This window comes from Epinephelus fuscoguttatus, linkage group LG2 (genome assembly GCF_011397635.1).
Source record: "Epinephelus fuscoguttatus linkage group LG2, E.fuscoguttatus.final_Chr_v1".
Lineage (NCBI taxonomy): Eukaryota > Metazoa > Chordata > Actinopteri > Perciformes > Serranidae > Epinephelus > Epinephelus fuscoguttatus.
Window position 1 is genome coordinate 11,646,607 of NC_064753.1, and position 24,852 is coordinate 11,671,458.

At 40.8% G+C, this 24,852-nt stretch overlaps 1 protein-coding gene across 1 annotated transcript; it reads left to right on the plus strand.

Moving 5' to 3' along the window:
• Positions 1 to 17: 17 nt before the first annotated feature.
• On the plus strand, positions 18 to 22,114 carry LOC125904755 (neuropilin and tolloid-like protein 2). Its single transcript, XM_049602371.1, has 10 exons — positions 18 to 563; positions 5,273 to 5,329; positions 5,582 to 5,725; positions 9,257 to 9,505; positions 9,912 to 9,959; positions 10,510 to 10,637; positions 13,924 to 14,152; positions 18,909 to 19,022; positions 19,191 to 19,321; positions 20,167 to 22,114. The coding sequence occupies exons 1-10, from the start codon at positions 554 to 556 to the stop codon at positions 20,914 to 20,916; spliced, it is 1,860 nt and encodes a 619-aa protein (XP_049458328.1). The 5' UTR covers positions 18 to 553; the 3' UTR covers positions 20,917 to 22,114.
• The last annotated feature ends 2,738 nt before the right edge of the window (positions 22,115 to 24,852 follow it).

A 24,852-nucleotide genomic window follows, 5' to 3' on the forward strand; every position in this document is an offset into this window, starting at 1 on the left:
TGCTCATGACAAGCCACTCATTGATGTAAGCAGCGCCCACGGCTTAAATGAGCCTCGTTCAGGAGCATTTCTTAGTTCAGACACGGGCGGAGAGCAGACAGAGACGGACTCTCCTCCTCCGTACTCTTTCGCCATCTCTTTCTCTCTCTCTCTCTCCATCTCTCTCTCTCTCTCTCTCTCTCTCTCTCCATCCATCACCCATCCATATGCGTCTTTTGGATACCTACCTCTCCTAGAGCGCGTCAGCCTGCCTGGATCAGTCCATCCTCCACATGTCATCTCCACTGTAGTCCCGCTGGACGCTGTCCTCATGATGCCTGGCTGAAAGGCTCTTAGCAGTGTGTTCATCCTCCAGCCAAACGCAGCGGGATCGCCCACTGAAGAAGAGCTTGGTGCTGCTTTCCTCCTTGGAGCGCGGCTCTGCGTAATGGATTTACGGTTGACGGAGAAAAGTTGGATTTTGTGAAGAGCCGCCGTGGAGCCCTAAAATGGACAGAATAGGAGGGCGTTTTTAGAAAGGTGCTTTTGGGTTGGAATCACACCGTGAGAGGAAATGCACAGAGGTGAGTTGGATACGAGCTGCCCGAGAATCCGTGATGCGCGTCAAGGTCCAGTGCCTTGGGCAGAAAGAATCGACAGTTTATTTTAAGCATGGATAAAATGCATTTACCTCGTTACCTTTTCTCATTGTGTAGCACAGTGGATGTTTCATTTGCAGGTGATGGTAGATTTCAACACCTCCACAGAAATTAGGGTGGCATGAAATTCTAAAACACTATGCATCAGCTTCAGAACAAATTAAAACCACCTCATACTGTTATGCATTTCTTCTAAAATGAGATCGCTAAAGCAAATTACAGGTAAAAAACAAATGCAATCAGACACACAATCTCTCCACAGCTCTCTGCTACACCGTCTCTTTCTGTCTGGTTTATTTGTCTTGTGCATCAACTTGCCCTCCTGTGACTGTTTAAATCTTATTGTTTTATTGCCCATATCACTTATACACATCGCCATTAACCACTGACTGCTTTATGCAAGTTCCAGCATCTGTTGATCTGCTTCCCATTTTCTAAGATTCAGCAAAAGCCACGCAGGTTCTTCTGAGTTTGGTGTGAGCCTGGTCAGTGTGCACAGAAACTAAAACAGCAAACACCAAATGTTTCCTAAACGTGTCATTAATACTCCTTGTAGGTTTTAATATTTCATCAAATTAAGATGATCCATTATTTTTAATGTAATGCACATTTACCATCTGAGCGTAAGAGGGAACAGAGGTTTAGCAGCCGGTTTGGGCACTGCGAGGTGTGCCTCTCTCCATACAGCCTACGTGAGTGCAATCTGATTGTGATTCATAATTATAACGGACAGCAAAGGTTAAATGCTATGTGAAATCTATCAGGGAGCATTGCTCCAATAAGCGGACAGTTTGACTGTCTGCATGTATCTCACTGACATTAAAACATATTGTCTGTCACATATAGCCTACAATGTCCCTATGAATGTAGGTGCCATCATTTTAAGTTATTATTATAAATAAAATAGTCCCCAGCTCGTATTACTCCAAACTATTCACAACTATGGTGCTACAATCGCCCTCCATGGCGAGTAAAGCTCTCCTCTCCCAAGTTCAGAGCCAGACACTGACGCCCGTTGTCGTGTGTGCGCGTGCTGCTGCTCTAGTGACTCCCGCTCCAGCCACTGTCTCGCGCCATCAACACCTGAGGCACGCGCCGCAGCACACGGCTGCAACACCTCTTGATGTGTTCAGTGAAGCGCTCCTGATGCTTTGGTGCGGGCGGTTTACTGCGGCTCGGTGCGGAGCTGTGTGATTGAACAGGTAAATATTTGTAAACGGTGTGGTCGTAGGCCACTAGCTACTGTTCAACGGCAGAGTTAAATGTTAACATGTATTCAACATGGCTTAGTTCATAGCTTTATATATAATGTAATTAGCTGTAAAGTGGCCACAGATTAAGTCTACCTGCTGGAGAGGCTACCACAATGGCGTCATTCTTCTTTTTGACTGTAAGGGAACATGACGATACATAACTTCATCTTTATTTGAAGCTTTACCAGCCCATTAGCTGTAGGCTACTGGTACTCTTACCTTGCCTCCTTAAGTGTTAGCTAACTTAGGTGTACTGTCTGGTAGCCATTTGTAGCTGCGTGGTACATCCTTGTAATTGACGTCATACAGGCCTAATTAAGGCCATGGTTCCTTACTGGGACAGGATAGCCTACAGCCAAATCTCACATTATCAGCTCTAATATTATTTCCAATCCATCTTTAGGCCTGTGTTACAGAAGGCAGTGGTGGCCTCCTCTGTTTTTTGTAATGTAAAAGCAGATTACAGCCTTAACTTGGCTTGTAAGCCGAAGTGAGAAGTGATGTAAAAATGAAATGACATGACCTAGAATCGCTGGGTTCAACCCGCGGTATTTTTTTTCTCTCTCGTTATTTAAAATGTCCAGAGGTCAGACAAAACTTCTCTCAGTGGGATGTTACAGTGCCTTCAAATGTCGGGCTTTTTTTAAGAGATAGCTGCACATGAATGACCCAACCTTCAGTATATGCTGACCCTCTTTATAGTGGACTTCAAAGGAGTGGAAAACAGATAGTCAAGAGTGATGCCCATTGAATGACATTCGTTGTAAACTTGTGTTTGTTTGTGCTTTGAAACATCCATCATCCGTTTTTATACACATTAACAAGTTGTTCTCTTAGTGTTGAAGTGACAATGCCTCTATTTAGCATGTGATTTATTTATAACAATACAAATGATGTTACAAACGCCTGCATAAATTATGCAATTTTTGCCTAATATGTTAATTTAAATATTTATATGCTTGATACACAGTTCTGCCGCTGCAGCTCATGGCAGCTCTCTGGTTTATAACTCAACAACCTTTGTCCAAAACAATGTTTCCTGTACAGTTTGATTTGTTAATATTTCCAACCAAATGCATTTGAAGGGAAGACATCATAGCTCCGTGTTCCTGCTTTCTATAAGATTTAATGACTGGCTTATATTTAAGCCTCAATGAGAGCCTATAGTATCACTCTGCTATGTGGTGCTTGAGTTTGGGTGGTCTGTTCTCTGTACTCCCACCTACAATTCTTTAATGCAAGATAATGGAGATAGAAGTAATGAGGAGCCTGGAGCCTTGGGGCCGTGTGTGTGTGTGTGTGTGTGTGTGTGTGTGTGTGTGTGTGTGTGTGTGTCCATTCAAACATGCATGGTCATTGGTGTGGTGAGGTTCACCATGCACTACTCTTCCTCCTCTTTATCAAACACCCACCCCTACATCTCTCTCTTTCCTCCTCTCCCCATCTCCATCTCCCTCTTCCATCCTTCCTTCCTGGGTGCCATTATGCAACATGCCAGGCTCACGCCCGCTCTCTAATTCGATGTGAGCGGGCCAACCTATTATGAACTCAGTAGGGATCAGGTCTATAGTGGCTTATCAGAGCAAGACAGTGTCAGAAGCTGCAACATGCTCGCGCTCAGTGCAGATATCATTGTAATAAAACATATTTCACCTATTGTCTGTAGTCATCCTCTGCCCAAATGACTCTCTCCTCATCAGCACTGTAAGCCTCGCAGCCTGTAATCCTGTTTTTTCTGCTAATGCGTTATGTTCCTGGTGCCTAGAGGCTGCAGATTAGTAGGTTAGAGTCTCATGGATTGGATGAGAGTTGATGGTTTAAAACTGTCTTTAATTAACTACTACTTGCTGCTCCTGCTACTACTGACATAACTATTATTACTGCTAGCCTTTTCCCATGGCACAGCTGCTGTTCTAATGGTGTGACTAACTCAAATAATTCTGCTATATGGGCCTATAGTAGTAGTAGTAGTATTTCATCTGCATGTACTTATTCTTAGTGCCACCAGAGGTAGTAATTGTGTCAGTTGTGACTAACATATTGCAAGTGTCTCTACAGGTGTAACCATTGTACATGTATTATTTTACAGCAACTATTATATTACACTATATGACTCATCCAAGAATATTTTACCATTGCTGCTGCTGAAGTTAACAAAGCTACCTTAAACCACTCTGACCCTACACTTTAACCCTACTCAGTATGCATCAGCGTACTTCTACAACAATTAATTAATTAACCAATAAAATAAAGGCAGCTTAATCGAGAGTGAAAATAATGATTAGTCGTAGACTCGTTTCAGTGTAACATGTACTGGACTATCGACTCTGTGTATCTGAAACGGTGCCAATACTCATTTTCCTAAGTATCCATACTATTGATACAACTTTCTCGCCCTCTCCTCTCTCCAACAGTGAACTGACAAATACACCGCTGCAGTGCCCCCACAGCTCCACCTCCTCTCACTCCCTCACACTGCTGTCTTCTCATCACTTGTCTCATTTGCCACTCTCCTTTTTTGCAGCATGTTTTGTTAACGTGCACTTTATTGACAGTCTCAGAGGCTTTTGAACATGTGCACTACTGCAAAAAAAACTATTGTTTTCATTAGTGTAAAAAAGTTTTAATTACTGTTAATGATTAATGCAGTTATTCTACTGTTCTCTGCTACTGACCAAGAAAGGGGAAGTCATCTTCATGTCATAGCCTTGTTATATTTATCTTTTAACAAAAATTTGAATTTGTATGCCCTCAGTGTTAATTGTTTCCCTGATAAAAATGCATAATTTGTCATGGAGACGAACCTGCATTTGCATTTACTTCTTAAACAGCAGTGGAAGAATGATGATGAATAACACTGGTTACATTAACACAACTGAACCATATAATATATATAGGCTTACGACATCCCATCTATCCCCAGTCTGAAGTTAAAATGTTCACTTCAGTAACTGCAGCCTTGTAGCGCCATCATTTACAAGATGATTTATCACTGAATGCCTCTGCGGTATTTTCCAAGCATTGCCCTTTCATGAAAGCTTTGTATTGACAATGATGTGATTATATCCCGAACTTACACCAGTATTATGAGAGCATGGCTTCATTGATATATACTTCATTGTTATCTTTTCCTTCACAGCTCTCCTCTTCCTTTCTCAGCAATTCATCTTATACATTTAACAATCCAATCAGGGATTAACTTAAAAAATTGTATTGATCTATATTTTATTTGCTATTCATCAAGGTCAGGTTAAATTAATACTGCAGCTTATCACATGCACTTGTTCTCTGGGTGTTTAGGGGTTTCCATGTTTTCATTGTAGAACACATAGATATAAATTAAGTATTGTGTCACTAATGTGTCATATCTCTGTTTTGCAGCGTGGATACTCTTCTTTCTAATAGAAGAGGGTTTCGCTCTGGCACAGAGGACTAAAGGTAAGCTTGCGCTGATATCCATCAGCACTGTTTTAGTCTGAAATAAGCAGAATTATCTCGTCTTGTATCATAGGGCAAAATGGTTCTTTTCTTAATTCTGTCCTGCCTTTCCTCCCTCTTTATTCCCTGCCTGCTATTTCCTTTCCTCGCACCAACAATCCTTCCACTCTCCCTGCCTTCCAATCGTTCCCTCATTGATCCCCTGACTCAATAACCCATCTGTTCGTCTGTTCTCTGCCTTTCTGCTTCAAGATTCCCCAAGTGATCATGGCGGCCAGAGCCCTAACCAGAACGAGTGTGGTACGTGGGTCCGCAACATCAATGGCGGGGTGTTCACATCGCCAAACTACCCCAACACCTACCCGCCCAACAAGGAGTGTGTTTATATCCTGGAAGGTAAAGCAGGGTCCTTTTCCATTGGAACACTTCATCTTGTGCTCAGTCGCTGTTGTCATCAGAACAGCTGACACAGTTTCCCGCCTTTCAGCATATTGCCTCCTTCAGTGAATGTCATTAGTCTGACTGACATTGTTTTATATAACCTCGCCCCTATCTGATTTTCTGTTCCTTCGCTGGCGGGCAGTCAGCCTGACATTTTTCGAATGAGCCATCCTGAGTTTGTTTCGCCCTACAGATATAACCCTTTGAAAATGATGGAGAGTGGCGCATTGTGGGTAGCCCCTGACTTTTGGCCTAATCAGAGTAGTGCTGTGTTCATCTCTATTGGCAGGGTGTGCCAGAAGACTGCACTATTGAATGGAACATTTAAAAACATGAACATCTGCTCTACAACTTACCTTCAGTGGCATATCACTGAACTGCAAGTGTCCTTGTCAACACTTTAGTGTTTACCAGAAATATCACATCCATCAGTAATTTGGTGGCCTGCCGCACGGGAGGCATAATGGAAGTAGCATCATTAGCCACTATATGAGATAAGGTCTGGGATGTTAGTTGATGTGTTTTCATACTAAATTGATGAACTGTTTGTCCATTGAGTTGAAGTACAGCCTTTCATGAGATGTATGCCTGGTACTTTCCTTGCTGTGGTGGGGAAGAGATTTTTTCTTTTCACATGGCTCAAGGGCTCCCCCTGTGGACAAGTGAAGCCCAGACCTATTGTTGATGAATAAGCTGAGGCTCTATCACAGGCAGGCTACTGGTGTTTGCAGTAGTACATCATCACAGTGGGCCTGAGTAGAGACAGATGGAACCTATCATTTTATGTTATTTGGTCTTCAGAATCACCTTTATCAGCCAAGTGTGTGTACACATTCAAGGAAACTGACTTGTTTGTTTGTTTCATTTCTTTTGTGCACTTACACAAAAACAGGCATAACATGTAGGTACAAGGACAATAAAGCTGGGCAAACAAAGGTAAATAATAACTATTAGGTACAAAGTATGTGACAGAATAGGTGTTTATATGACTATATAAATAGGAAGCACCAATGACTGACAATACACATACAATACACAATGCGCTTTGGGGTTGCATTTTTGATGTATGAAAGGCGCTATATAAATAAAGTTTGAGTGATTGATTGAATGTAAGTCAAGTGTTCTGCAGGTTGTAAGCTATACACATAGTGCAAAGACATGAACACTGAAAGGATATACATGGACTGGATCGTTTGGTACGGTATGTGCATGCATACATGTTTATATACTGTACATGCAGCATGCAGGATTTTTATGGACAATGACAGATGATATGTACAGTAAAATTATAATCTATAATAACCATAGTAATAATATTCTTGAATGGCTTTAGTCATATTCATATTCAAGCTCTAGTGTTCTGCTTCTCATAGAAACAGAGAGATGCTTGTGTTTGGCACAAGTGCTAATCAGATAGCTTTGTAATCATAATTTGTGGTTAGTGAGACTCATTGATTATGTCATGTCCCCCAGTTCATCAGCTCAATAGATGGATTGATTGTAGTTTCTGTAGTCTTTCTGTATCAAGCTGTGTCATGTGTGTGGCAGTGCGTATAGAGAGAATGAGACTCAACGCACCAGGGAATGAACACACAGATAGCAGGAAGTGCAGGCATACAAGCTGCTCATTCGAGCAGAGAGGCAGAACGCACAGGCTCAAATTCAAAGACAAGAAGAGAGACACAAATTCAGTTGCACACTGTACCATACACATGTACCGCCCTTGACATGGCTCTTTTTTCTCTAATGAGGCATGCTTGCCTTCTCCATGCCACAGATGATTCAGCGCCCCACCTCCCACCCTCACCATCTTTATTTAGTATGATTCATCTCCCAAGGCAGGCATGAATTGCCCTTGTTGAATACTTCCTCTGTGTATGTGGGGGGTAATGTTGTTCGAGAGCTCTGTCCATTCAGTATATAGACGTACTGTGGATTTGCATGACAGGTGAACTTGTGAACTACAGTTGATGCTGTGGTTGCAATGTTCTGGATTCACTGACTCAGAGATAGCGATGCTCACATGTCAGACTGTGTCTCTGTTTCCGTGTCTATGTCTGTGTGCTTTGTGGATGCAGCTGTGTGATTCATGCTTGTATGTGTGAATATGTGTTTGTTATCTGTAAAGAAAATGAGAGTGAGTGTTTAGCATGTTCTGTTCTTTCATGCTTTATGCATGCATAGTTCCTAGATGCAGTGCTTAAAATGCTGTCAACCACAACTGGAAAGCACAAACCAAAGCATAAACATGTGTGGGTGATCTAATTAGGTTTAACATCTATGTTAATCGGTGTAATTTTTATTTGTGCTGTTTTGAGGGAGCATCAAGGCAGATTCTTACTCGGAAGTTAAAAGGGAACAACGCCCATTTTTAAAATTCATACATGTTATTCCTAAGGTCTAAGACAGCCCAAAAATATTAGTTAACATGAACATCTTTATCCCAAATCCAAAAGCTAGAGTGCTAAAACTCAAATTTGCGATGTCATAAGGTATAAAGTCTGCAGCTGCTCCACTGACAATGAATTAGAAAAGATGTTCTAGGTGACACTAAGAGCACCCATGAGGATGCTCTGAGTATATGGGTACATTTTCTGTTTTAGGACTGAGAACACTACAATAGAATAAAGCGCATTTGGGTAAAAAAGAAAACAAACATCCTGTGGCTCCACAAAAGCAGGCTCCCATTCATCGTCTATGGAGCAGCTCCAGACTTTATTCTTGATTACATCACAATATTTTGACTCACTTCTCCGGTTTCTGGCTTTAAGAGGGAGCAGATCATGTTCACAAATGTTGAACTTTTCTGGCCATAGAAATATTATATTGGAATTAGGTGGTGTTCCCCTTTAAAGCAGAACAGGTGCTTCACTGGGTTCATCCAGTTTATCCAACACACAGAACATATGAAGTACATGTAAGTGGGGCAAGTGTCCCTTGTGCTCACAATGGTCATTAGTCACAGCCTGTGAAAAGACATAACATTCTCCTTCCTTTATATTAATACTTGTTAACTCAGTGCTTTTCTTCAGCAGTGCATGCTCCCTCATAAGCAAATATTCCTTTATCATTATGGTTTTTTCCATAAATGTCCTGTCATGTCTAATTATAGCTGTAAGGAATACTTACACATAGTAAAAGTCAGCTATGTCTGAATGACAAAAAGCCATGATTTTAACAGATAGATACGGCCAGCAATGTTACATATTTCATGTCTGAAAAGGAGCTTTACTTACCTTCAGTACCCTTCAGATCAGACTTAGCCAACTTCTAAAAAGTTTGCACTCCACACAGTCGGCTGAGGGGTTAGAAGTAACAGCTGATAAACTCAACTTCAAAATCCAGATTAACTCATATTTGACTCTACTTTGTGCTTTAGAATACCATCCAGATTTTCCTTTGTCCCCCAAAAGCTAGATTTAATTTTATTCCTGTTGTGGATTTACCCCTTTTGTTTCCTTTCTCTCCCTACTCCCTTCACCAAAGCTCTGCCTAGACAAAGGATTCAGCTGGCTTTTGATAAGAATTACTACATCGAGCCATCATTCGAGTGCCGCTTCGATCACATCGAAATCCGTGACGGGCCATTTGGGTTCTCGCCGCTCATTGATCGCTTCTGTGGGGGAAAGAACCCAGGCCTGGTTACATCGACAGGACGTTTCATGTGGATCAAGTTCACCAGCGATGAGGAGCTGGAAGGCCTTGGCTTCCGCATTAAGTACACCTTCATTGCAGGTAAGGGCACCCAGACTGTATGCAGTTCATGTAATTCCACAGTGCACCCTCAGAGAATGTGATCTCACTGTGAAAAAACATTTTTTCTTGTTTGTGTTGATTAACAATGAAAGATTACTTAACATAGGCTAGCTGGACATCCACAGGTTGCCCATCCAACATCACAGCCTTCTCTCTTCACTTTTCTTGCTCTACAGCAGACACGCTCAACATCAGAGCCTCCTGAATCTCAACCCAATATACCTAGAAATCAGTTTCTCCCATCAGGCAACAGATATTAGCTTCAAACAGACCCCTTTCTGCTTTATCTGGCCTGCCTTAATGGGATCTTATCTTGTGTTCTCTGCTTACCCATTTCTGCTGTGTGGATTGAGAGTAATGTGCCTCCCAAATCTTATCATTTCAGACCCTGATTTCCATCTGCACGTGGGTGGACTGCTAAACCCCATCCCAGGTAAGCTCTTCAGCATTTCGCCGATTTGTGTTCGATCCTTTTTGAAGAGCTCCTCGGTGCTCAGAAGCTTACCCGAGGCAATCTCTGCCTCTGACATGAATGCTGAACGTGCAAATGTACCTTGACAAGCACACAATTGTATATGAAGTGGAAGGATGTACAGACACACACATGCACAAACTGAAACACATGAAGGAACACACACCTCTTTTATCCCGCTCTCTCCTCCATCTCTTTCTGCCTTTGTTCCCTTTTATTGTCCTTTGTCCTAATCCGCTGTGCTCACTTCAATTCCACCTTAAATCCTTTACTTCTTTAAATAAAATCCTTCATCTGTCCTTCTGTCTGTCACACTCTTCTTCTCATCCTACCCCTCTTCCTCTTTATCTTGTTTTCTTCTCCCTCTCTGTTTCTCCACTCTTCCCTCTGTCTTGCTTCTCTCACATGCCTCTATGTGACCCCTTTCTCACCTTCCCTGTCTTTTATCTTCCTCTCTCTTTCTTTACCTTTCTTCTTACCTCTGCTGCACATTTCCTCTGTCTCTGTACAGACTGTCAGTTTGAAATAGGCGGATGGGATGGGATTATTCGCTCCAGTCAGGTGGAGGAGGAAGAGAGAGTGAAGCCAGGTGATGCACTGGACTGTATCTGGACCATCAGAGCTCCTCCTCAGTCCAAGGTCAGTACAACGGACCAGATTAGTCATCAGAAATCATGGGATGCATTGCTTTGATCGGATTTTTCAACACGTTTGGTTCCTTTAAAATTATACGATTTAAAATAGCTACCATTGAGTCTCTGCTTCTGTTTGAATGAATCGTATTCAAAGCCATTTTAAAATATCTGCCACATGCACATCTTTATGTACTTAAAGTAGTTATATATGTAAACATCCTGACATCTCACAACATATTGAAGTATTCAAAGTATTATTAATCTCATCTCTTCGGAATATTTGTTTAAGACACTAGCTGCACTGGAAGACTGAAGAATATTAGAGGCAAATTTTACATCTGAATCATCAGCAACATTACTCTGAGTTATGTCCTACTATTTCACTACCCTTGAAGGCACTGACTTATTTTGCTGCACATCCCTCTGACTGCATTTGATAAGCTGAATGTTTATTTCAGTCAAAGCACTAATGTTTTCTAATTATTGTAATCAGTGTAAATGGTGAAAAACGGCATGGAGTTGCTTTTTTAAAAAAAAAAAAAAAAACTCTAAGCAGGACCACATTACAAGTAATACAAAATCTCATCTGGCTGGTGACTCATGCAATTTATCCCAGAATAGATATGATTAGTCGTTGACAAAAAAAGAAATCTGATGAGGAATCATTTAGAAATTTACCATGATGTCTTGCAGTGTAAACACAGTTGAATTGGGGTGATGCTCTGAATATAAACAGAAACAACTCAGAACTTCTGAAGGGTTGTGGAGTCAACTCTAAAATCCCCCAATGTACTATCATTCTGTTGAGCATGTTCCCCTCTCTGTTGGTAGATTTGCTCTGGCACTTCACCTTGACAGTGTTCTCTATTTTTTTTTTCTCGCTTGCTGTAATAGCAAATGTAATGTCAGTGTATGTTTCAATGGAAAATTCCAGTATCAACATACGCGGTGGATTTGGTTGTCAGTGGTTTTCCTGATTTACATGTTTTGTATGAATGCATATAGCTGCATACAGCTGTGTTCTTCTGTCATTGAAAGCAGATCTGTCAGTGGTCTTGTATGTATTATGATCTTGATTTAATACATAATGCGTATTTGAGCAGTGCAAATACACAGAGAGGCAACATAGGAAAAAAGCAATGCAGGCAAATTTTATTTATAAAATACGGCCCTAGAGATTCATAAGCGCATTTTCAAGCCAAGAGTGAAAGCCAAGAATTGTGTTCTCATAAGTTCTGATATTTATGAGTGGATATCCAAAACCCTGTTGAAATTACATCCATAATTTGCTTAGCCTTGATTCATTGCTGCTGTGTTTCTCCCTCATGACTAAATGAGTCATCAGCACGCTCCTATGCTACTCACTTGCCACAATATACTGACACACAGAAAATTCATGCATATCTAATTAGGTATAAAACTGCAGATGTACACATGCAGTCACAAATTACATAATATACTGTCACATAGAGCACTGTAAGCAATCACCCAAACACATTATACACTTATATGTTTACGAAGTAAAATTAAATGCACAAGTAAACATTCATGCATGGCTCACACATATGCTCTACCTAACTTCTCTCACACACACATAAGTCTCCACGGTCATTTTCATTTCTACATGTGCTGTGTGAGGCAGCAGTGAAGAGGATCTGAATTTAGCAACAGCACTGAGTTGCCTAGTCAGATATTAGCCCAACGAAGCAGAAGGAACAGAGCAGCACACTCAGCAGCAGTATAAGAGCAGCTACTTAACTGCTGCATGTTTACAGGTGCGTGTGTGCTAAATGTGCCAAAGTTTCATCTAAGTTGTCTCCCTGTGGCCAAGCTGTTATCATGTAATTACTGCTGACTTATTCAAACAATTTAAAGACATTATTTTGTAATAACTTTGCAGGTTGAAGCGTTACACTACGATATGTTCGGGCTAACTAATGTGCAAATGAGAGGCTGCTGTTGAAGCAGGTGGCTGGACAAGTGGACAAACCACAGGCTCTGTCATTTTTAACAGGTGACACTTTTACATGTCACAGCAGGAAAAGCACAGGTTTAAATAATAAAATGAAAGATGGCGAATGGCGGATTCCATTCAGCTGCGTCAGTTTCAGGGTCTTGTTAATGTGCACTGTCAAACTGTCATCACGACTTACTGGGACACAATAGAGCTGAGCTGTCATTAATGTTATTAGTACCACCTGTGCCTTTTCTATACTAAGACCAGTCAAAATGTCTGCTGAGAAAGAGGTATGTGTAAACACAGGACTCAGGCACAAACTCAAGTTATTTTGAATAGACCTTTTTACAGCGGACCTTGTGATGGTAAGAAAAGCAGAGGTGTAACTACTAACATTAATAACAACACAGTAGGTTTAGGTGAGCCAGTTCCAGAGTTCTATTGAACATGCTCACTGACTGGAATGGCTTATCTTTAATGTTTTATGTGGACCTGTGAGAAAGAAGGAGTTTTTTTCTTTGCCTGAATTTGGAGGACACACTGTTGTATTTTGGGGGGTAATTCCTACATTTTCCAGCTCACCGAGAAAGATGTTCCCTGGCTCTGTATTTGCTTAATATGACATGGATGAGGTAAGGGGACTAAATCATGATTCAGAGTGATGACATTGTACTGGCACACATCTATATCTAAATATAGTTACTCTTTCTGTTTAGAGAACAGTTCCAAAATTAATTGCAGCCCAAGAAATTAGAAAACTATTATAGAATATATTACAAGAATGAATTAACTGGGGGGGGGTATCATGAGTCATGAGTATCATGAGTATCATGAAATTTTACCTGACATTCCCACTGGCATTTACTGCTTTGTTAGCTGTTTGACCACAGCTTCTGACTTTAGAAACATCCGAGCACACCACTAGTTTAACACTTTGAGGCCAGACTCTCTCATGTGGGGAGGATATGCAGGTTCCGCTCACTGACCTTTAGTCCCAGAGGCATTCTCTGAATTGAGACACATTAGAGAAAAAAGGGGATGAGGGGGAGAGCAGGCAGCAACATAACACATATTTTCAAAGACTGACTTTTTCTAAGTAGCCAGTTATTCATATATGAATGATACATGCTTGATCTTTTCTATTTATTATCTGTGTCTGGGCATTTTTGCTTTACTGCTTTAATGCAGCGTAATATTTTTTCATGTATTTGCCTTCATTAAGAATTCAGTTGCTGATTATGGTAAGACAGCTGTGAGGTGAAACTAAGTATTGTTGTGGAGGTCTGGTGCTCATTCGCCTCCACGTTGATTTGCATCTTTTGTCTATCTGCAGATCTACCTGCGCTTCATGGAGTACCAGATGGAACACTCTAATGAGTGCAAGAAGAACTTTGTGGCTGTGTACGATGGCAGCAGCGCCATCGAGAATCTCAAGGCCAAGTTCTGTAGCACCGTGGCCAATGATGTGATGCTGGATAACGGTGTGGGAGTCGTGCGAATGTGGGCTGATGAAAAGAGCCGACTCAGCCGATTCCGCATGCTCTTCACTTCATTTGTCGACCGTGAGTACAAGTCTTCTTGACATCATACTTCAGCCTTGACCCTGTTTTTCTACTTTGTTCCACCAATATGCCTGGAGGGGATGGGATTGTGCTTTTGGTCGTCGTGTGTGTGTGTGTGTGTGTGTGTGTGTGTGTGTGTGTGTGTGTGTGTATTTGTTTGTCCACAACTAATCTCACACACTACTGGACCAATCAACCTAATATTTTGTGTGCACATTTATGACTGTGTGCTCAAGGACCTCTCCTGGTTGCAGTGAATTACATTTATTGAAAATCCTGTTTTATTGACTGTTTTATACCGTCACTGACTGCTGACTCCTCATTCTTCTTAATCGGCAGGTAGGGGCCGCAAGTCCTAAACAAAATCACTTTGCAAAAGCATCGAGCAAAAGGCATTTCCAGCAATCAGCTCACCTACAAGAAAGCCTTATGGAGTCTGTAGCAGGCTCCATTTTTGCCTCCATCATGGCTCAAAAACTGACATCCATAGGAAGGTTTTGTCTCATACTGAACTTATTTATTAAATTCACGACACTCTTTCACTGGTGTGATGTCATCATCAACAACAACAGGAAGAGCTACATTTCCTGTGTGTGTCTTTGGCTTTAAACTGATTGATTTTGTACTATTTATTTATCTGTATTTCATCACAAATTGATCATTATGATGAAGCAAGACAATAACATCCAGTGATAGAGGTAGGTCCATCTGATTCCATGTTCTTGTTGCGCTTTGGTTTGAATGTGTTTAGAATAGTGGAGATCACCAATAAACAAAGCTCCATTCCAGTTTCCCTCGCCCCTTCTGACTGTGTAACTCTCTGTTATGGACTGAAAGCACTGTATGTCATTACTTTACCAAAACAGCCACGACTTTATCCACCCACACACAGAAACAGACACAAAACAGTTGATTTATGAGGTCCTGCATTCTGTCTGCATCAGTAGTGACTAACAGACACTGTGTCAAGTGTCATTTCAGCGTGGAAAGCTAATTACACTGTGCCATGTTTAGAGCATAGATATGAGAAAACCAATTATTTACTCCAGCATTTTTAAATAACTGAAAGCATCAAATAATTTTCTGATATGCATTTCACGGCATGATACTGTGCTAATTATAGGCCACTTACAACAGGAAAATAGGAATTTATCTATTTTGGTGAAAAGAAAAGCTGAGTAGGGTTAATGGATCTACTAGAAGTAATTATACATTAAGCTTCATCATTTTTGAAGGACAAGAAACTTTCAAACAGATGCTGTTAAAGGTTGCACATAAAGTAGCAAAAATTGCCATGCAGGAAACAGTTTTTCTGTTGGCACACCGTAATATTTTCATTAAATGCCTGAATAGACTGAGATATTAATTGCCACATTCTCCTACGCACTCTCCAAACCCTGGGTGAATGCTAATGTTGTTTTCATCAGCAAACCCATAACCATTGCAGTCAGAACTTAATGGCCTTTTAAATTCAGCAAGGGTGGGTTTTTTTTTACTCAGAGAGTCCTTAAGACCATTTGGATCCTCATTAATTCTGATCACACAGTTCATCTCAGAGAAGTCTGAAGTCTCTTGAATAACTCCCAAACTTTATTTGGTCAGAGTCAGCGACTGGCTCAGAGTTTGCTTGGAGGTCAGAGGGAACCATTAATCTTTGTCACTCAGAGAACAAGATGAGTTTTGCCTTCCGCACTCCATCATCCTTAATGTGCTATAATCTTCCGGCAGAGCCCCCTCTGACATGTAAACCAGACATATTAAGACTTTACCTAACACACTCACACCCACGTGCACATAGTGCATGCATTCAGACATGAGTTGTCTCCGTGTGTGCGTATGTTTGTGTGTGTGTGTGTGTGTGTGTGTGTGTGTGTGTGTTTGTATGAAGAGAGGGTGAAGCATTGTTGACACCCTGTGAGAGGCTACATTTTGAAGGCGGGACACACATAACGAGTTTGGAAGCGAGCACAGTGTCAGGGGAGCGAACCCGTCTAAAGGCTCACTGGGAGATAGATGGGGTGGACACTCTAACACACACTAGTTCGTACACACCCTTACACACACATATACATATCCCTTTGTCAAAATGATTTAACCCTGAGGCAGAGGACGCACACAGGGAAAGGGAAGTGGAGGCTCAGAGCTCTCATCACGGTGGACCTCGGAGCAGTGGGTGAAGCTGGCAGGGCAGACCACAGTCTGTTTCATCAGTGATAAAGACTCAGAGAGAGTGTCTGCGACTGCAAATCGAGAGGTGGAAAATCATTGTCAAAGGGTCCAGGAAAGGACACAAGCCATGAGACAGGCTGAATAGTTTGTACACGCATTCTCTTGTCATAATGCTTTTTCTTTGACAGTGATAAAGAAAATAGTGAGATATCTTATTGTTTTTTACTCAGTCTTTGTGGTAGAGAGGAGATTGTGTAGCTCAGTTCCTGCCTGTTTTGGCATCACATTCTGGGGCTGTATTCATAAAGCTCCCTAGTACAAAGAGTTGCTCCCATCGAAACTTCTGAGAATTATGACGTTTTCTAAGAATTTCTCCTTGTAGTTAAGACTTTATCCTGGTAAAGATAAAAGTTATTCACAAAGCATCTTAGCCCGTAGGAGAGCTCCTAAGGAGAAAAACTGCCAGGAGCAGGGAAGAAGACTTTTAAGAGGCTTACGAGTCTCTTAAGCAGAGGAGAAAATACAGAAAGACAAAGAGGTAGGAGAAATATTCTCCAAACGCTGAATGACAGTGAATTAATGAAATGCTACAGATTAGATCATGCAGGAATAATGTTTGTGGTTGATCTCAGTCACATCTTCCACCCAACATAATAACGCTATAACACCAGGAATTAAAGTGATCACAACACTAAGATATTTGGCAATTTGAAAAATGCAACAGCGCAGCGGAGACGACTTGGGTCTGTCACAACCTTCCATCAGGAGAGTGATCATACAATTACTTTCAGCCTCATACTGTAATGTAATTCATTTTGATTCCACTGGGTGTCCACACCTTGCAGGCTCAATCAATCACACATTTTGTATGACTGCATCATACCTAGCAACTGGGTCAGCAACACCTCCTTACTAAATTAAAGATTCTGTCCTTTCCTTGCTCAAAGATACTCTGAGAGTTCTCCTAAATCGCTCTGAAGCAAAGGCTCCTTGATAAAATTTTAGGCTAAGTTAGGAGCTATCTGAGTATTCTCAGAATGTTTGGTAATGTGGCCCCTGGATCCATTTTCTTTGTACATGTTTGTAATCAATTCACCAAATACTGTCATCCTGATTTTTAATATTATAATTTTTCTGTTATTATTACTGTCTACTCTGTACACACGACAGGTGTTGCATGTCCTTCTTCTGCTGCTCCCTCTGAGAATTCTGCACTTTTTCGTTCCCTGTTAAAAGTTTTTTTCAGGGGACCGATTTGTAAAGTTTAGATTTAGGATTGGCCAGACTTGACTCAATAGAAGAGAGTAAACAAAAATTTAAAAAAAAGGATTATGCTTTTTTATTTCAAATTAGCATTGTGTTGTTGTTAACACCTCAAAATAGCAATAGTGATTTCATTTGATCACAAAATGCACTTCTATAGTTGCACACAGTGAAAATGTGACAAACCAGATTCATTTTATTCTTTTACTTCTACTGCTCTTCATTTAGTCAGAGGATTATTTCAGAAAGATTTTGTCTTTAGTCTTGGACATTTTTTGTATGTGTTAGACCTAACCTAAAGGGTTGGATTTCAGATAGGCATCTGGTTCTCATGTATTATCTCCAGGACTAATTTGCTTTGTATTCAAGGTGAAATCAAGACTCTTTTCAGCCAACAATCATGGCCAACAGCTTTGTGGATATACATTTTTACCTGTTAGATCTGTGTTTGATCCAGTACATCAAAGCAGGAAAGTAACTCTCGACCACAACACATAATCAGTGGTAAATTTTGTGTCTGCCTGCTACACAATTCCTCAGGCCTGATGAAAAAAATCTCATTATAGGACACATAAGAAATGTTATGCCACTGCTTTTCAACTGACTTCCACTTCACCCATCTCTATCCCCACACCACACATAGCTTTTGCTGCAGCCCCAAATGGTCTATACCAAAACCCAGACATCTGCATCTTCCCTCAGCCTTGCAGCTCTTCCTTCTGACTGGCAGTGCATCGATCTCCTGAGCCCAGCAGCCAGCATCAATTACCAGTCATCTCCGTCTCTGCCATCGAAGCCTTCATACGCCAACAGTCACTTTAATGTGGGATGTCTCACGGCACTTGTCTGACCATTTGCACCACATGAAGCCATTTCAACCACCACCCCACCCTCTGCTTTTCTTTTCATCTTTTTCCATATTTCTCCTCTCTGCCTGCTCCTGCTTTTCCACCCTCCTCTCAAACTCCCCTGACATACAGGCTGCAGTTCAATGAAGCTGCCATCTCCTCCCCTCATCACCCCCTGATGTTGTGTCTGCAAGAAATGATGATGTATGGCCTTGTGGTCTTCATTAGACCTCTCGTGTTAAAAAAAAAAGAAAAGAACATTACATATTTTTGCTACATGACTACACATATCTACATCCAAATTATCATTTTTTTTTACAGTTTTTGTTATTGTTTTATCATTATTACTGTCAAAATAGCTTCCAGTCCTTTTCCAGTGCAGTCATCTTTTACTCAGTACCGTTACATAGCTGTTTTCCTGTTGTAGTTGTTTTTTCTAAATTCTATCATCTCTGTGTATTGTCTTTTGCCCGCAGCCCCATGTTCAGCCAATACATTTTTCTGCCACAGCAACATGTGTATTAACAACTCCCTGGTGTGCAATGGAGTTCAGAACTGTGTCTATCCATGGGATGAGAACCACTGCAAAGGTAATTGTCTTCTTTCTGCCAGCTTTTCCCAAATGAGGTTATTAAGGTTAATGAGGATTTATTTTTGCAGGTTTTCAGGGTTGATATTCTAATATTCTTTCTGTACATATTTTTTTTTTATTTTGTGTTTTTTATTCTTTCCTCTCTCATCACCCTTTCCCACTGCAGAGAAGAGATCGAAGGGGCTTTTTCATCAGATCACTAAGACCCATGGCACCGTAATTGGAGTCTCATCAGGCATCGTTCTGGTTCTCCTTATCATCTCCATCCTGGTTCAGATGAAGCAGCCAAGGAAAAAGGTAACTCATCCTTTGAGGCTGACCTTTTGTTCAGCAGGAAAGCAGACTGAGCCAGAAAAGAAGAGACACATAATTGAAAGTGATGGTGAGACTCTAGACCAGGTGGGGGGGCCACGAAGCTCTGGAGACAGGGCAGAAAGATAAAATCCAATGCTGTATATCAAGAGAGATGTTAAGCTTCAAGGTGATTTTATTTTTGGTTTAAACTGCTTTCTGTTAAATTTATTTTCACTTGGGTTTGTGAAAAACATTTTTACAGCTTGTCTGTTGAGGCTTCTGTCGGTAAAGAAATGTGTGTCTCTGACTCTGTGAGACTGCTGGACATAGTGTAAAATGACAACTCTAGAAATGACTTCTGACTTTTTTTTCATGTTTTAGATAGTTGAAAAAATTTCATGCCTTACCCTCTTACCACCTTTTTACACCTAAAAACTGAAAGCCCCTGAAAAATTTCAGATCTTAAGTATTGTAAGTGTTCTTGTTGATCAGATGTGTTTGACAGTTGTCTGGCAACATAAGAAACAATCCACCAGCTGTCATCAGATTCTGATCCAAGTGTTGCTACACTGATTGGAAGTTTTCAGTGTCTCTTTTCCTAGCTGAGCCCACCCATTTAAAACTTAAACCTAAAACCAGACAAAAACACAATTACAGAAATTTGGAAAAAACATTTTATGCTGGACCCCTTTACTAGTAGGAAACAGAGAAGATGGGGTGTCAGTTGCAAATCTAATAAGGGTTTTTCTGTTTACTATTGTCTTGATATATACTCATATCAGTATGAAAACTCATGGCCTGCTAATCATTGAAGTTGAACTGTCTGAATGGATCCTCTTCTTTTTAAGGTTGTAGCTCGCAGGCCCGGTGTTTTCAACAAGGCAGGCTTCCAGGAGGTCTTTGACCCACCCCACTACGAGCTCTTCTCTCTACGTGACAAAGAGATATCGTCGGATTTAGCTGACCTGTCTGAGGAGCTGGACAGCTTCCACAAGCTGCGGCGCTCCTCCACCATGTCCCGCTGTGTCCACGAGCACCACTGCGGCTCACAAGCCTCGGTGGCTACTGGCGGTGGCAGTATGAAGCACAGCCGCACCACCCTGAGCTCCATGGAGCTGTCCTACCACAACGACTTCTCCAAGCCACCACCCATGAAGACTTTCAACTCCACGTCCAGCTACAAGAAGAGCTGCTATGGCTACAAGCAGCATTCACAGACTCACGACTGCGACCAGCAGGTCATCGAGGACCGCGTCACAGAGGAGATCCCATGTGAGATCTATGGGCGTGGTGGAGGAGGAGGAGCCACAGGTGGAGCAATGGGAGGAGGAGGAGCATCAGGGATTGCAGGAGGGGGGATTGGAGGAGCAGTGGGGATAACCGGAGGAGTGGCGATGGGAGGGGGAATGGGAGGGGGAATGGGTGGGGGAATGGGTATGGCGGGAGGAGTGAACATGGCGGGGCCTAGTGGCATCGCTGGAGGTATCGGTGGTGGGATGGCAGGAGCCTGCGGGACCCTGAGTGTCCGCGGCAACAGTGCTCGTAACAGTACCACCATAGTTGACCCACAACAGCGCTCCATGTCCATGGACTTCTAGATGGTGAAGGGGGGAAGGAAAGGAGAACGGAAATGCAGAAAGAGCCGGCATTTCACTCATGGAAAGAAGAGAAGGAAGAAGAGCTGACAGGAGAGTCACAATAATGTTTAATTGATCACTCCTGTCCCTCTTCTGCCTTTATTTCAAAGCAGTATTAAAAGTATTGCACATAAGGATCTTTTCTCAGAGTCTCTTCTGAAGGTTTGGGGAAGTGGCAAACAAGAAAAAAGGATCAAAAAGAGTCAAAAACAGGAAACTGTTGGATCTATTCTTCAGGGTGCTGAAGGATGTAGGATGAAGGGAAGGTGGAGACACCTTGTCTCTCCTCCAGTCTGATACTCATTTAATCTCTCCTTTTCATAAGAAACATATGAGAAGCGGGTTCTCGCATGCAGACCCAGACTTTATTCTGTTTGGAAGCCTAGAAGATCAGGCGACCACTCAGAGACAAGGAGAGAAAAAGATGAAGAGATGTCCGAGACTGAGTTTCTACATTTATTCACCTGCCATGCACAGATATATGATATATAGTGCGTCTTCTAATAATTTGAGTCTTTATTTTTGTCAGTGTACTGTACTGTTAAAACCAGTATATATCCAGCCTCATGATGATGCTTGGCTTTTAACTCTTTAATCTTTTTCAAATGTTGCTCAGATGATTTTACGAGGATGACCTATCCACGACATATGGTGTTGATGATGATGAGGATTAAGTTGCTGTTGATGATGATCAGAAAAACGAAGATGATGACAAATGTTAATGATGTGATATTACTATAATAATTCTGTAATTTTCATGGTTACCTCACACATACACAGAGGGTACGCTCCACTCAGTCTCTCCTCAGGAAGAGCACATGAAGAGACTGTCTTATTTTGGTAGGAAATAGAGAAAACAAAGTCTATTTCTGCTCTGTGAGCTTTATAGGATATGGGCATTCAGGCTATGAGTGATCATTTATGGAGTATAAAATGATTGGGTGTGAGACCTGGACTGAATCAAAATAGCAACCATCCCACTCCCAAACCCCACCCTTACCAGGAGAAAATGTAATTTCTCAATTCTCCCATGAACTGAGTGTGTAAAACAAGCACAACCTGTTTCCCTAAAGAGACAGACATGTAGCCTATATGGGACTCATTTATGATTTAACCACTGGTTGTATAATTTCATTCTGTTGAATTAAATGAGACCTTACTCACCTCCCCGTGTGAGCTTTTCTGTTCACTATAACCAAGACAGATGGCACCACCCATAGGCCGGAGATGTCGCAGCAAGGTAAGGCACACATAACGCAGATAGAAAAGAGGCGTTTGACTTTGCAGAGAGAGATATTTACATGCAAAGATGTTTTAGGCATGAATTATTTTCTGAATTGTGTGAACTTTAAGATGTAGTTACAGGCTGAATCTAAAATTTAAGGCTGATTAAGTCCAATTGTTGCAAGATGAACACCTCTGCTTCAATCATTGAGAAGGGATGTATAAAGATAGTGCATCTCCTCGTGACGGCAGATTTTTGTCTGTCACTCGCACACACGCACACACACACACCCTCCACTCACCCTTTGCTGTCATGATGCATTTGTCCTGTCTCATGCTTAAGGCACACTTAAAATATTTAACCTTCAGATACTCATTGCCACATGCATCAGGCTCTGGTGACTGGGTCGTCTGTGACACAGATGCATGTAGCCAATGGAGCCTTAAGGTGGTCTCGATGTATAATAATAACAATACAGCAATATTTTCTGCTGGGATCTGATCAGATGTTACTGAGCATCAAATTCTACTGGTTAGAGTGTCAGAAATCACTTGAAATTAGAATAATTGTAACCCGAGCATTATGAAATTGGGTTTTTGAATATACTAGGTTACTTATCACTCAAAAACTACTTATACCTGTTAGAACTATGCCATTATTTATCTGCACAATTCACATGATTAGCTGCAATTACATCATAAGATACCATGTGGTATACTCAAAATTAAACCATTATCCTTGCTGGGTATTTGTACAGCAATACTCCCACATGGGGTGCTCTAACACCATGGAGAAACACATGAATATCACTCAGAAGTTCTGCAGTAGAATAACATGCAGCCAACTGTCGACAGACTGTTCTCATCTTTTCATCTGCTGTTGTAAACCTGCTGAAGAGTTTAACAACAGTCTGGACATGAGGAACTGTTTCTCTACACAATATGAACAGTGATATGTACAGCAGCATTTGAATGAGCCAGGCAGATTATTAATTCCCCATTAGTCAGAATGATACATGACAATATCCGACATATAAGATCTGTCAAAACTCCTCTTGAGATATAAAATCGTCTTTGTAAAAAAAAATTTAAATGAACCATTTCTAATTCAAATTATGTCATTCAGAACTTCGTTTTGTCTGTCTCGTCTTAACAAAGTTAGGACAAGTTGGAACTGGAGAAATCTTAAACTTGATTTATTATGAGCCAGTCATTACCAGTTTGAATTTAATTTATATTCATTAAGAGACTCAATAATATGTCATGGTAAAAGTATTGTAAATACTGATTGTATCATTTTGAGGTGTCAGAATGTAATGACAGATATAGTGAATTAGCCTAGCGTTTTGACAAGTTAAAGCCTAATAATATAACTATGTATGACTAAATATTTTCAATACCTACAAGTGTTAATCTGGTCAAGCTAATGAATATACATCTTACTGTATTCTGTAACAGAGTACATGTTAAGTGTTACAACAAATGTGTGATGATCAATAACATTTATCTGAGGATGCAGCTGTCAAAAATAAATATCTCACTGCATTTCATAATAAATGGGGGCAATAATACAGAACATAAACATCATATAAACTTAACACAGATGCACAAACAGAAGCTGAGGGATAAGCCTACTAAATTAAACAGCTCTTTAGGGACTGTTCGTTACTTATGAGAGGGAACGGTGAGGTGCAAAAAGGTGGATGCATGTCACATACTTTTTAAGCACTGGTGAGAGATTTAGGTTTTTTTTATTTTGGCTTAGAGTAGAGTAGTACAACTGCAAATGGCTGTAATTTGTATTTATTTTACAACCAATTTTTAAAGAGAACATGTCTTCCAAACCCTTTTGGAGGGCATGTTCTCTTTAAAAATCGCTCTAATTAGACAGTTACCATAGCCAGAAACTGGGAAAGAAAAAAAAACAGAAATTACTGTTGGATTTTCAAATTTCCGACAGTCCATGAAAACATTATGTGGGATGAACGCTTCCATCAGAAACATCATAACCAAATATAAGCTTAAATAGTTATATTTCATCAAAATTAATTTATTCTACATCTTATTTGAAATTTAGCCCAAAATAAACTGTTTCTGCTGAGCATGCATGACAAGTGTGAAAAACCAAGGCTTTTTTCAACTCCAGGAGTTTGTCCTCAACTTTTAACTTTCAAACATCAAAGATCAAAGAGTTTTAAAAATCTAACAGCTAATTTATGGTGGATGGAGAGTCATGTACTGTATTTTCCCAAGTTAATCAGGGAGGCTCAAGAGAAAATGTAACTTTGGGGAGGGTAACAAATAAGGTCACACCCCAGCTACCCCCTCCTCTGATAAGTGAAGAACAGTCCCTTCGGGCTCCACACCTACATGTACAAAACAAACCCACACTACATCTTATGTTTAATTTTATTTATTTATTTAAATTAGAAGGGACAGTGCACATTAATGAACATTTGCATGTAAATATGCAATATTTATAATAATATTATTATAATATATAATACATTATAGCCCCAGGCTAATTTTCATCCGTAGTCCCTTGGCAGGTTGGTTTTACAGAGTAGTAAAAACGTTATGTGGATGGTTAATAATAATTGAGTTCACTACAGTCAAATTATGTAATATGTACCTTATCAGGCAGATGACTATACATTAGAACTATTTATTTAG